The 13,901-nt window shown below is 35.5% G+C and overlaps 1 protein-coding gene across 3 annotated transcripts in view; it reads left to right on the top strand.

The window, feature by feature from the left end:
• The first annotated feature begins 8,448 nt into the window (after positions 1-8,448).
• LOC129721037 (potassium voltage-gated channel subfamily H member 8) overlaps positions 8,449-13,901 on the top strand; it is a 54,275-nt gene continuing 48,822 nt past the window's right edge. For all 3 annotated transcript variants that reach the window (XM_055673086.1, XM_055673087.1, XM_055673083.1), the window contains exons 1-3: positions 8,449-8,562; positions 12,040-12,150; positions 12,260-12,379. In XM_055673086.1, the coding sequence (XP_055529061.1) occupies positions 8,487-8,562; positions 12,040-12,150; positions 12,260-12,379 (307 nt within the window). In that variant the 5' untranslated portion in view covers positions 8,449-8,486. The remainder of the gene's footprint in view (positions 8,563-12,039; positions 12,151-12,259; positions 12,380-13,901) is intronic.

Here is a 13,901-nt window from a genome sequence, read left to right as displayed (position 1 = left end):
AGCGTCTCGACTTTTTTCTAAAGCCCTTCTTGCTGGTTTACCTTACGCGGATTTTTGAATTATCGTGTTTTTTACGCGGATTTTTGAATTAACGCGGTTTTTTACGCGGATTTTTGAATTAACGCGGTTTTTTTACGCGGTGTTTTTTACGAGGTATGTATCCCCCGTATAAAAAAACCTGACTGTACAACATGTGAAATTCGACGCAGTGTTTGTGAATTGAATTTTTAGTACAACTCGCCGAGAACGATCAATTTGTAGGGTAAGCAACGGCTTAAGCAGAGGCGCCGATTTTAATCAGTCGAAGAAAACGGGCCTCAAACTTCCGCATTTTGATCAATAAGGACGGTTTCAATGACGAGAACGAAAACTCTGACTAACTAGTTGTCCTACGAACATATAAAATATCGTCCAACATGAAAAAATCTTTTAAAAACATCTTTTGAAAAACATCAATCAAAATTGCAGCCATTTAGGCACCACTACTGAAAAAAACAGATGAAGGACAGATGCAATCTGTCTAAAATAGGTTCGGGGTGAATGAAATAGTGTCCCTCGATTTGAAACTTTGATTACTGTTAAAGTTTGTTAAACCAGTCTTACAATTTGAAAACAAGTGCTGACAGAGAGATAGGTAGTAAACAAATAGATACGCTTATGTTTGTTTTTCACCGTACACATTTCGAGTATATCGTCTGAATACACAGGAGGCTTTATAAGCTGCTTAAAATAGGTTCCTTATCCTACATCATCAAGTTGCAATGATGTTGAGGCCATATATGCTGTTCAAAGCAATTGATTTGAGGCAGTCTTTCGGCTATGTTTCTTTCCGTAACTTTTGATTAAGAAAATGATCACATTATTATATATTGCTTGTGAGTTTGAGAGACAACTCGTTCGTATGAAACTAGTGTTGTTCAAATCAGTCATTTGATCTTTGAAATAATAAAACACTATTTATTTTTATAAAGATTAAGGTGAAATTCCCATTGCAATATTTCGCAAAGAACACTGAAGAATGCACTATGAAGCGTTGCAGAAGATTGCTTGACAACTTAGGGTATGCTCCATTGTTTTTGATTTTACTTCTGAGACTTCAAGCGTTTCTCACTTCGCGTTCTGACTTCTGCTAGAGGCATATTTGCCTTCTGCTTTGGAGCATATTGGCCTTTGGTCCAGTGTTATGAAAATGACTGCAAGACAATGACAGCAAATTTTCAACTGATCCGGCTCTCATTGTATTGCACAGCTCTCTCTGCTCCCCACACGTTCGGTAAACAGTCCGACAGCAATTGACGACAGCACACATGCAACTCCATACGGGCTGTTATTTTTCATCTCCTTATGTCTGTTGGTATTTCCAAGCTGTCGTAAATGACAGCCTATAATCTTCCGTCATCCTTCAACACGAATCCGAGCGGGATGTCAGGTGATTATCATTCACGACAGTAAGGCCGATGGAAGAATGAAAGAGAGATGGTGCGGAGCACGTTTTTTCTTACGTGGGGAACAATATCAACAATGAAAACGGTTTGCTTTGTATTCAATATGCCACATGCCTGTGAAAAAAAAGAAACGAAAAAATGCAAGTCGATGACAGCCGCAGCCGATCAGCAGGCTGTCAACAGGAACAGGACATCCTCAAAATGAGCAAACTAGGCTGTCATGTCCGAACGAACAAAGTACATGCGCAAGAATGAGCTGTAATACGCAACACAAGACAGGTTCTTTGCCTTGTGTAAGCTGTAGCTGTATGTGAGCTCTCATGAACAGCTCATGCATGAGGCTGTTAGGGTGAAGAGAGAGAAAAGTCGTCAGTATAGTGTCGCTCTCCAGTCATTTTCCTAAGCTTGCTTTGGTCTGGTTGTTTGGAGCATAGTGATCTTTATTCTGGTGCGTCTTTACCACGAGCTTGTTTGGCAGCAATGGAAATTTTGATCAAAAATAGCATTGAAATCGAGTATTTTAGAATATGCTTCGCCATAAACATACATTATGTAGATCCTACAATCATCGTACACGTTCAATGTCGCTTAAAAATGATTGGAAGCGATGTAAATGCTTAAGAGCCAGTACGCGAGAGGCGAAATCACCTATCTGAGGGACGTTGTATCGATGTTCTCCGATTGAGCTGAAAATTTCAGCGTTTGTTTGTCTCTTCAAGGTAGGAAGTTTTACAAAATATAATTTTTTTTCATTGAGGCTAAGTGGGTTAAAACAAACCTTAAACATGTTATGTCCAAAAACGGTCAAATGCTAAAAAGTTCTAGACTGTTGCCAGACTTGATGGATTTTTCTAAAAAATTGTGTTATTATTCTACAATTAGAGTACTTCAAAACGCATGGTAACAGTATACGGCAAAGAGGTAATATGACGAAAAAAATGTATTTTTCTTTTCGAAATTGTCAATTTTCAGGGTCATCGTACTCTTCTCAACATCGCTAGAAAAAATACCTGAATATAACGTTTTGTAGAGCTCAAGGTTAGACTTGATTTGAATCTGATGCCGAAAATTTAGATTATTACTCTAGTTCAATAAGTATCTAAGGGCAAGATGACAAAAGTGACAAATAAATTTACATGATGAAAAAAATTGTTTTCCTGGAAAATACTTGGCGATTTTCGGGGTGTTGTTTTCTCTACAGAAAAAGGTCCAGGACCCAAATGTAGCATTTTATAAAACAACTGAAGAGCTTTTATTTGATATAGAATCCAGATGCATAATTTGGAAACTGACTAAAAAGACTTAAGTTTTTCTTCACTTTTTCACTAAGTTTCAAGAAAAGCATCGCACAACACAGTAAAAAAATTACATTTGTTTAAATGCACATAAATTGAGCATTGGAAACCATGTTATATTCCGTTTTATTCACATGCATGGTAAATGAACATAGTTAATTTGTATGCATATTTATATTCAAAACTTTAAGGTTATATCACTTAACGTACAAATTTACATGGTTCAAAACGATGCTGTGCATGATTAACGGTGTGAAATTGTATATGTTTTTCACTTTATGTGCTAGAAACCGTTATGTGTTTTCATTTGTACCTAGTTGTAAGTTTCATTTTTCGGTACTGTGAAGGTAAAAGAAATCATCGTTGATTTTTGAACCACTTTATTTCAGAAAGTGTCACTCTGAGCGCCACAAAAAAAAACATATACATGTGTAGGTAATATTTAAATTAAAAGTTCTATAATTTTGAAAACCATGAGGCAACTAGAACTCTTATTTTACACTAAGATTGTGTAAATCAGTTTTGTCATTTCTGAGAAATGGTAGTGAAATCGCGGAGCGTTACACATATTGAAAATACTCAATTCGTCGTACTAAGTTGTCGTACTAAGTCTCATTCAAACTTATTATTTGTAAAAATAGATTTACATGAACGCTTCGATCTAATAAAGGACTCTTTGGGTTCTAAAATATTGATTTTGTAATTGAAGTATAAAATATGAAAATTGACGTAATGTTAGTGCTTAAGAAATAGCGAAATAAAAGAAATCGCTCTTAATTCCGGACAATTTAATCGCGAGCGATACCGGGAACGTTCAAATAGTACGATACCACATTTAAATCATGTTGAGGCCACCTATATTGATCAAAGCAGGAATAGTTTTAAATAGTCTTTGAATTTCTTTTCTTTCTAAAACTTTTGATCCACTTATCAACTTGTTATGAAGTTTGTTATTTGTTAGTTTGAGAGATGACTCGTTCATATGACACTAGTTATGTTCAAATACGTCGTGTAATACTTGAGATAATAAGTTAAGTTAAGGATAAGTTTTCCAAGAAGGGCGGCCATAAATATTGTTTTCCTATGTCTTGAGTTCAAAACATCAATCTAAGTGTATTTTTCGATGCTGAATTCAAAAATCACATCTATTTTGATGTATTTTCCATAGGTGCGTGGTCAAAGGTCATCTGACAGTACTGTTATATTTACCAACTTTGTCTTTACTATTTTTCCTTAACTATGCAATATCTCAAAACTTCCATTGTTTATTTCATGAGCCTTTACATATAAGAGAAATGTGTTTCTCGATGTGTATTTAAAAATTTAGGAAATGTTTTATTCACAACATTCAATTTATATGGCACAATACATATTAAGGAAATTACAATGAACAAAATAATATAATTCACAAAATGTCATAAAATGTAATCAGGTCAAAATCTTTCCGCGTTCATTTTAGGCTGACCACAAAAAAGAACTATTCTCTCCTGTATAGTGTTTTCATAGTTCGATAATAAAAGATCTGCTCTGCCTAATTCAACTATGTGGCATATCTTTTTATGTAGCTGCTCTTTGTCTTTTAGATAATTTCCAGTGAACTTATAACCGGATGCAAATGTAACGTATTCGAGCTTTCTATTGATCTAGCTTCGAGTTATAATAATCCCATAGCGATGAGTGTATAAATTCTAAAACATTTTCTAATGAATCCTACCAGACTTCGCAGCTCAAATTTTAAAGAAAGGCATTTTGGAAAATGTATATCTAAGCAAGAAACTTAGAAATATGTTGACGTAAAACGATGTTCGTCGAAAAAAGGTTGCGAAATATTATCGCAAAAGAAAACACTCAAAAACAAATATAAAACGAAGAAGACACCCTAAAAATGACCAATTTGAATTCACTTCTCACAAACCAGTCGGCAGTTCTCGGCAGCCAAATTGTGTTTTGGACATATAAACGATACCTAATGAACATTTTGATGACCTGCACTTACGTAAATCCGCTTAAGAACATTGTTGAATTGACTCATGAAAATACATTGGTGATATCTATTTATATTAAAATGTACCTATTTTACTGTTGGCTCAGTCGTTAACAACACAATAAAACATTCTTCAAACCATTAGAAACGTGACGTAATTGAGGGGGTGGGATCAAGGAAATTGTAACAGTTTGTGACAACACGGCCCAAACAGCTCTAGTTGAGCTGGTGGCCGACCAAATGTAAACAAATAAGAATAAGTTTGTGACAAGGGGGAGAGGGGAAGTTATTTTTTTCCAAATTTTGCGTGACCTCATTAATTGATGGTCCTTTAGTAACTCTGAGCAATTGATGAGTAGTGGAATGCCCATGGCGTAATCCAAACTGTTCATCTGCAAATATAAAATTTTCATTGATGTGTGGCATCATCTCGTAAGAATAATTCTCTCAAACAGTTTACTTATCGAAAAAAGCAAACTGCTTGGTCGATAGCTTGAAACCTCAGCCGGATTTTTATCCGGCTTTAGAATTGGAGCAATTTTTGCATCTTCCATAATATCCATAAAATTCCATAAAATATGCATTTTTGAAACAACAATTGAAAATTTTTACTAAACATTCTACTGTGTTCTCAGGAAGATGTTTGACTAACATGTTAAAGATTCCATCGTCACCAGGTGCTTTCATATATTTGAAATTAAACTTACTATGAGTTGTGATATATTTTATTCTTGTATCAATTATTAAAACCAAAATGAACATATGGCAGTAACATACACGGTTCGAATGAATCTATGTAGAAAGACATTAATATTGACAGCTCTCCGCTTCAATTATAAAAATAGTTTACTTCCGAATAAATGCTACTATTCTAAACCAAGTATTTGAAGGAGAATCTTATAGATGCGATATTACAGTTGTTTACACTAAATTTAAGGAGCTTTCCGGCATAGTTGTTATTATTGTGATGGTTGCATAAGTCAATTGTTGTAATCAGTATATGAATACACTGTTCTCCGCCAACGATTGTCTGCGCTGCTGATGGATGAAATTCGACCCTGCAAATATTTGTAGGCTTTTGGCAGGTTTCGACCATCAAAACTATTTCCCGCACTTCAAACAAGCTTAGCTTTTTATCGTTGTTGAATAGATATGTGAAAGGTTTATATATTGATTGCTTGCACAAGTAATGTACGTAGTTGTGTATGACTATGAATATCTGTAACGAGTCACTTTACGACGGTGTTGTGGTGTTCCTGGTGAGCTTAACAGTATATAAAGTAATACACGGTGTTGATGTGCCCGTTGTTTTCAAAAAATATAGATAATACATAAAATGAAACATAATATGAGCACACCAAAAATAAAACAAGTTTACACTACACACCCCTAAAATCTACAAATCATGGAAAATCAGACAAACAAAAAAATTGATTTTACTGGCTTTGACATTAATTGAATTGGATTGAAGATTTCAAACGGTTTTGTGCCTTGCATTTTAATTTGGACCGGTTGATTTAAATTTTGCATCTGAAAGGTATTGTTAGTACTTTCAGCCAAATCTCATATTGTGAATATTATGTTTTTGAACATTGGATCATGTATTTTTGGATAACCTTTGAACCTGAATATTTTGAATTTTTATAGTTTTTTTTTCAAATTGGTCAAAATATTTCTGAAATAATAGAGATTTGTATTTTCACATTGTTTTACCGTTTTGAAGTAACCTTTGAACAGTCTTAAACTTTGAACACTACACATATAAACAGTAAATCATTAAAAATAGTAGTAGGTCATTAGAGTTAGTAAATTAGTATGATAACATCGCTTCGTTCATTGGACTGTCCTTCAGTCAGTGGTGTTTATCTTTTGACTGTAGGATCATTTACAGAAAATCAGTAGCCGTTGAAAAAAGTAACAGTCAGTATGTAGACGTTCTCAACTTCTCTTTTTACCTACTCCTTAAGATGCACGTAGGACAAACTTTTTCTAATTATTAGTATTTGCCATGCAGATGCATATCGTCATAAAAAGAAATATGATTATACAACTACAAATATGTAGGGTAGCGAACGGCTTCCGCAGTGTTTTTTTTTTCGGCAGGTTTTTTCCATAAGATTGCTGCAGCAAACCTGCCGAAGTAAACCACTGCCGAAGCCGTTCGCTACCCTATGTTATTATTTTAGAACGCAACTAAATTTACTAGTGAATGATCGGGAGGAAAACCACAAAATTTTTATTCGCATTGTTTTACACATTATCATTACACATTATCGTCGGTTGCTTGAAATCTGAAGAAAAACAATCAGTAGGGTGTACCCATCCCCGATACGACGACGAGGTTGACATAGAACTACTTAAGGCTGGACGTTGTATTACTTTCATGTGATAAATTCGACGCAAACTGCACTTTTAAACCATTCGTAGAACAATTAACCCTATTACCGAATGAGTTAAGTTTTGGCCACATGTTCTCGGGAATTTCAAACCACTATTCACTTGCTGCTAACGGGGGAACAGGTCAAGCATACCGTGTAAGGAAACAAAGACAACAGTTGGTTGAAAATTAAAGGTAATTGAACGCCACAAGGGAACTTTTTCAATAAATTAGGATGCGATTTAATCAATTACCTATTTCATTGAAAATAAAAAAATCAAGGAAAGCGCTTTCCTTCTCAAATAGCTAAATTATTCGCTGAAGGGTACGTTCACCGATGTGATCATTTTTTTTTTTCAATAATAACGACCAGAGAATCACCGTAATATATCTTTTTTTTCCTCAGAAAATGTAGTTTCGCCTAAATGTGTTGCTAGCACATACGTAAATGCTCTAATCTTATCTGAAATGTGAAATGTTGATGGATACGATTACTCATTAACAGTTTACTACGAGTATGCATCCAATGTTTACCCTGTGAGTGGGATTTCACCTGAATGGATAATTCTTACTTGAGGCAGGAAAAAGCATACGTCATGTTACAGAAGCTGTTGTTCCTATACACAGAAGATGATCATGCTAGTTTCTACATTGACACGATAAAATGGGGACTTTTAAACAACTATCTTTTTGGGCATAAAATTCTTAATTGCCAGAGAAATAAACAACATATGTATGTTAATCAAAGATTTCGATAATTCGCGTGATTTTATGTTCACGCGACCGATAGCAAACAAAAATTGTAGAAAACATGTAAATGAACCACTAAAATCCAAAAGATATAAACACTCAAAGGTATTGATGAGTAATGCATACATGGTTTTCATTAATATTGTGTATGTGCACTCTTTGGTTTATTACTTTATGTATTATGTCATTTAAAAACATTCAACTATAATCTAGGTTGTCCTGTGTTAAAAACTAGCACGATTGAAACAAGCACGTTTATCGAAGCTATGCCTAAAGTGTACTGATCAAGTAATACCAAATGGAAGAATGAGGAAGAGAGCAGCAGCAGTGTTGTATATGTTATCAACTGGCCTTGTATTGAATTATTATAACATACCTAGCTGTAGTCATTGCTGGAGAATTACTTGGGGTTATACAAGATACCAAATGATTTGCGTTGAGGTTGCTTTACAGATATCTTGTAGACAGTGTAGACAATGGCTGTGAAGAAGTTACCTGCAAAAAAATCCCACAGGCGTAAGGACGCCTTCAACATTTATTTTGTTAGTGTTGTAAACAACAAACAATTTACTAACGTTTATTTTTTTTTCTTTGAAGGCACACTACGCAGAGTGAAACATAAACTACACCCGCCAATGCCTGCCAGGAAGGGGCTATTAGCGCCCCAAAATACTTTTCTGGATACAATAGCAACACGCTTTGACGGAACACGTGAGTAGATAACTTTAATGCATACCTTGACAGTGCGATATACACTATCAACTCGAGAGTAGTTGACATGAAATATCATATTTGTTCTCGTAATCGATTGAATTTTGATGTTAATTTTATCATGCTTGTCAGATGTTCCATTTCGCGGTTCACAACTGTTTATAATGTATCATTGCTTAAGGTGAAACAATGTTGCAGCCAAAAATGGGTGACTTTGATCCACCACTTCGAGTTTTCAGATGCACAAGACTCGGAAATAGATATGCGTTCCCTGTGAAAACGCTTTTTTATGTTTGCTTCACCACAGTAAACATAAAATAGCGTTTCTACAATGTACGCATTGACTATTACCGAGTCCTGTCCCTTTGAAAATCCGAAGTAGTGGCTCGAAGATGGCCATTTGTGGCTTCAACACCGTTTCGCCTTAAGTTCACTATTTGTCTGCTTCGAAGGGATATCTTCTTGCACATAAACAATGATAATCGCAAATTTCGGTTCGATGAGCGCGACAAAGCTAAATAAGTTAACTTCCATGCATAATGTGGTAATTAAATTTTTTATAGTGGCCTTAACCCTTAGGGCCATTCGCCATTTGAGGACAGAAGGTGTGACTTAGACTTAGAACAAATTTACCTTATCCAGACGGAAACCCACAATCTCCGATGTTTTCGGCATGGTGGTATGGCAAATTAAACTACTGCAAAGGTAATTTCTTTTAAGAATAATATCGTGTCTCCCTCTGCTATTGTGTCCTCGATCAACCCCACACAACAGCCCCCCCCCCACCCTCGTGGGAGTTATTTTTGTAACTGAGAGATTGTCTCTCGCACACACGGAAAATTATCTTTGATCGACTGATTTTGATTGGCTAAAACATCATGCCGGAAAAATCTCAAATTGCAGGTTCGAGTCTTGTTGGAATTAGGAAATTTTTTACTACTCCTCGTTCATTTTTTGCATCCTCGTAAAATTCATACATTTCCTACTTTACTAAACCTAAACCTGTAGTCTTTAGACAAAAAATGAAATTCGTTCGTAAACTAAGCCTTCATGCATAAGCCCGAAATCTGAGAAAAATACCAGAGTAGTCACACAAAAAAACAGCATAGGAATAGATGAACGTAATTTCATCGGAAGCTAACAAACGAAACTTGAAAAATGTTATTGGGCTCCAAAATACAAAGTGAGCTTGAAAATGATGTTGGGCGGGCATTTATTAGTAACAGCGATGCAAAGCTGAATTAAAAAATAATTCAAAGGTTGTGCCTGAGACACAATCGCATAACTTAGATGCTAAATTGAACTTTGATAATAACTCATTCTCATTAGTTTAAACAAGTTGTTTTTATTGTTAATAAAGAATTGTACAAATAGTAATCAAGATAGATTGTCTAGATTTTATTCCTTCAAGATAGGTAGCTCTGTAGGGGAGTGTTTAGGTTCGAACAAACAGTTTTTTGATTTTTGTTTAATATAACAAAAACAATCCACCGGTGTACAACTAGTACAACTCGTTTTTCGGGAGAATGTCAAAACAAACTCATGAATTTTGGAGGCAAATAATCACATATATTGGTGTACACACACATGAATTCTTCTCCCATTCATGTTAACTCTACAAAGCTTTTATGCAGGACATCCTATCTTCATTTTATGAGTAAAAAAACATTACTTTTGTACTAGAACATCTGAAATTAGAACGCTATGAAATTATTCATTTTTTTCTGTGTGGACTCATCACTGCGACCAGAGATTAGATCTATCATAATATTGCCCAGGTGTTTTCTGTATTCTGCACTCCATATTATTGGCAGTACCACTATTGAAGTAAGTGATACGCTTTTCATTCATATCCGTGCTTGTGTGTAAGTCTTAGCTTTCCGTTTCAAGCCCACTGCTCTACTATACCGAGCCTCTGTCCATCCTGATTATATCGCCTAGTTCCAATTCCCTGGAGAGAACTCTCATACGTTATAATAGGGACTTATTTTTGTTAGAAGTAGAGTCAACAGGGGTACTGTAGAGTTCAGCTTAAAGAAAGGGTATGTGGTGGAGAGCCTGAGAACAAACCCATGCTAAAGTCCTTTGAAAGTAAATGGCCTGATTCTACTAAGATTCGAACCCGTGACCACTCGCTTACCAAAGCAGACTCTGTAACCTTGCGGCTACGGAGCTCCCCTAAATTAATCATGGAAATAACAATCAATTGGCCTCGTAGTATTGAAAGCTTTTACTCCAAATAAATGTGGATAAATGCAATTCAAGAAAGTTAGTCAAAGTCAATTACTCTTGTCAACGCTTAGGGCCGGATTTGGGTGTAAGGGGCCCCTTTTTTCTACCAACATATAGGTAAGAATATTACGAATTGTGAAATGTCTTCAAGCTTCGCAAAAAATATCGTACAATGTCTTCCCACCCGAGATGCCAGTGAAACCGCCCAGGAGGCTTTAATGATTACCGGTGAACTGGAAGATGACGAGCAAAAAAACTTATGCAGATAAGCCTCCATGACTAGCACTTAGGGGCCCCTCGAGTCAAAGGGGCCAGAGGTATTTGCCCCCATTGCGCCCCGTAAATCCGGGCCTGTCTTGCATATCTAAGAAATTTGGCTTTAAAGTTTATGGCGGTTTCGTCTTTTTTTGCATGCAGCAAAAAAGTTTTTCCAATTTTAATTTTGACTGCTTTGAGGGTTTAGTTAACACTCATGTTAGGTACATTTTCTCGAGAAAACGAAACTTTAAAGCCTTTAGTCAATTGAAATTCGAGCAATCGATTTCTATTGCCACCCTAATGTGCATACATGAATCCACTTCTATATACTGGCACAACAAGCAAAAATTAGTTATCAAATAAAAAGAACAATTAAGCAAAGATCATCAACTTGGCTAAGCCTTCCGAAAGCAATTGAAAAAACCCAAGTTGTTGAGAATTTGAGACATTGTAAGCCCTTACAGAACAAATTAAATTTTTACGAGTTTAAATGTACGTTTTAGGATTCATGTTTTTTTTTTAAATTCTTAAGTGCAATTTTGCGTTTTAGACTGACACCATTAGGATTTAAGAAAATAGACAGTCTTTACTTGTGTCAAAGCTGGTAAGACGAAAACTAATAATGTTCTGTGAGGGCTTACGAATATTTTAGATTTTGTAATTTTATTACTTCTTTCGCGATGTCTTGCTCAAAAATTGTAGAATTCCCTGAAGAAGGTGCAATATACATCGAAACGTCGGATGAAGGAGCAATACTAGTAGTTTTATTGCCAGAAAGACTGCGAGGCCGAAAAAACACCCACGGATTTGAGATGTTGTTAAAAAAAGTTGTTAGAATGATTTTAAACAAACAGTGTTTGCTTACACAAACATAGCTCTGAGCATATATAGTTTTTCTTACTAAAAAATCTGTTTTTTTACTAAAAAATCTGAAAAACGCGGAATAGCAACATGCTTTATGTATACACATTATATTTTTATTTGCAGACTCTAATTTCGTTCTTGGCAATGCACAGGTTAGTGGATATCCAATTGTATACTGTTCTGATGGGTTTGTGGAGCTTTCTGGATTTTCGCGAGCGCAAATTATGCAAAAAGGTAATTTTGACGCGTTTTTTATTGTTGCATGAAGAATAGTAATATTATTTAGTGATGAAATAATATTTTTGCATAATGTAGTAATAATCTTATTTTAATGCATTTTCAGGCTGTGCTTGTCGGTTTCTCTATGGCCCGGAGACGAAGGAAGAACATAAAAACCAAATTGAAAGCAGTCTCGATGGAAAAAATGAGCTGAAGTTGGAAGTGATATTCTATAAAAAGAATGGTAAGTTTATTTATATACATTATGCACGATGCACCCATAATATCCGACCCAAAAGCCAGTCACTAGAAGATTGGCGGTGTGCTTCATAATATTATCCACTTATCCTAGTAGCAATCCTTATTCATCGTCACGGTGCGCGATTCTTGCTAGCACGGGACACTGACTGCGGATGGGGGTATAAACATAAATAAAGCTTTTTATTTCCAGCAGTTTTGTATGAGTGTAAATGGTAAAAAAAATAATATTTCCTGAGAGAAAAGTTATTTCATACGCGTTTAAATTTGTGCATCAAGCAATATTTCTACACTCAGACTTTATACATTTTAGAGGTGACAATACATTTATTTTGAATCTAAACGGCATAGAAGTATTCATTACACAGCAAGTTTCGAATTAAACGGCAATGGATAATGGCTGTTTTGTCACTTTATAAATGAATAGCTGTTCTACGTCCGTGTCATTATGAACTAAACATCTAACTTTATATGAACATGACAATCACCTAGTGTGTCGTTAAGTAAAAATCTTTATTACACGTGTGATAAATGATTATATATGGTTTACCTATATGTTTCTTATTGAATGACCGGAGAAATTAAAAAATCATTTGTAAATCACATCGTACTCGCTGGTTTTAATGGCATATTGAAAGTTCTCAGATGATAGCTGCGGATTGATGTTATTGTACGGTCAGATTTTTTTTTTCACGCGGGGTAAACATACCTCTTAAAAAACCCGAATTGATCCACCTAGCGGTGAGACCCAGCCTTCCTCATTCGAACTTATTGTTTGTAAAAATAAATTTACACCAACTTAAAAAAATACACCTTGATCATTACTGCTGGATGAATGATTGATTTTAAACAACAAATTTTTGGTAGCCAACAGCACAACTACTAAGGCGGGGGCTTAGCTTAGGTTCGACGCCTAGGTTCGTATCCCAACGCCGACATAGGTATCGATGGTTGTGAGGTGGCGTGATCCACTCACAACCGACCAAACTGGTCTAGATTCAATCCTAGCCGATACCGGGAGATTTTCTGATGCGAAAAATCTCTAGGATCACGCCTTCCATCGCATGAGGAAGTAAAGCTGTTGGCGCCGGTCTGTTAATCAACGGGTCGTTAGTTAGGCTCCTGGGCGGAGTCACCTCCCGGGCGTCGGTGATTGAAACAACAGCAGTGGCGGAACTAGACCGACGGAAAACAAGCGAGAGTAAAAAAAGTTCAACTATACCGAACATTTAAAATATAACATTCACACACATATGAACATATATCAACACATATACATGCAAATAACAATAAATTCTTTCAAATATATGATGCGATTTTGTTTTTGATCGTGGTATAATCGATTTGTACTCATATACTGCTTATAAATATTTAGATTGTTTATTTCAACTTTAGTCAGTCGATTTCAAATAATATATAATTAAATTGGTCCAAATACATTAATTTGAATGATCTTAGCAATGAAAATAAAATACGCAGTTGATATTACTGATTGTTTCTAAGGGGCA

This window comes from Wyeomyia smithii, chromosome 2, assembly GCF_029784165.1.
Source record: "Wyeomyia smithii strain HCP4-BCI-WySm-NY-G18 chromosome 2, ASM2978416v1, whole genome shotgun sequence".
Taxonomy (NCBI): Eukaryota; Metazoa; Arthropoda; class Insecta; order Diptera; family Culicidae; genus Wyeomyia; species Wyeomyia smithii.
Note: the sequence above shows the minus strand (reverse complement) of the source record. Positions and strands in the feature narration are given on the sequence as shown.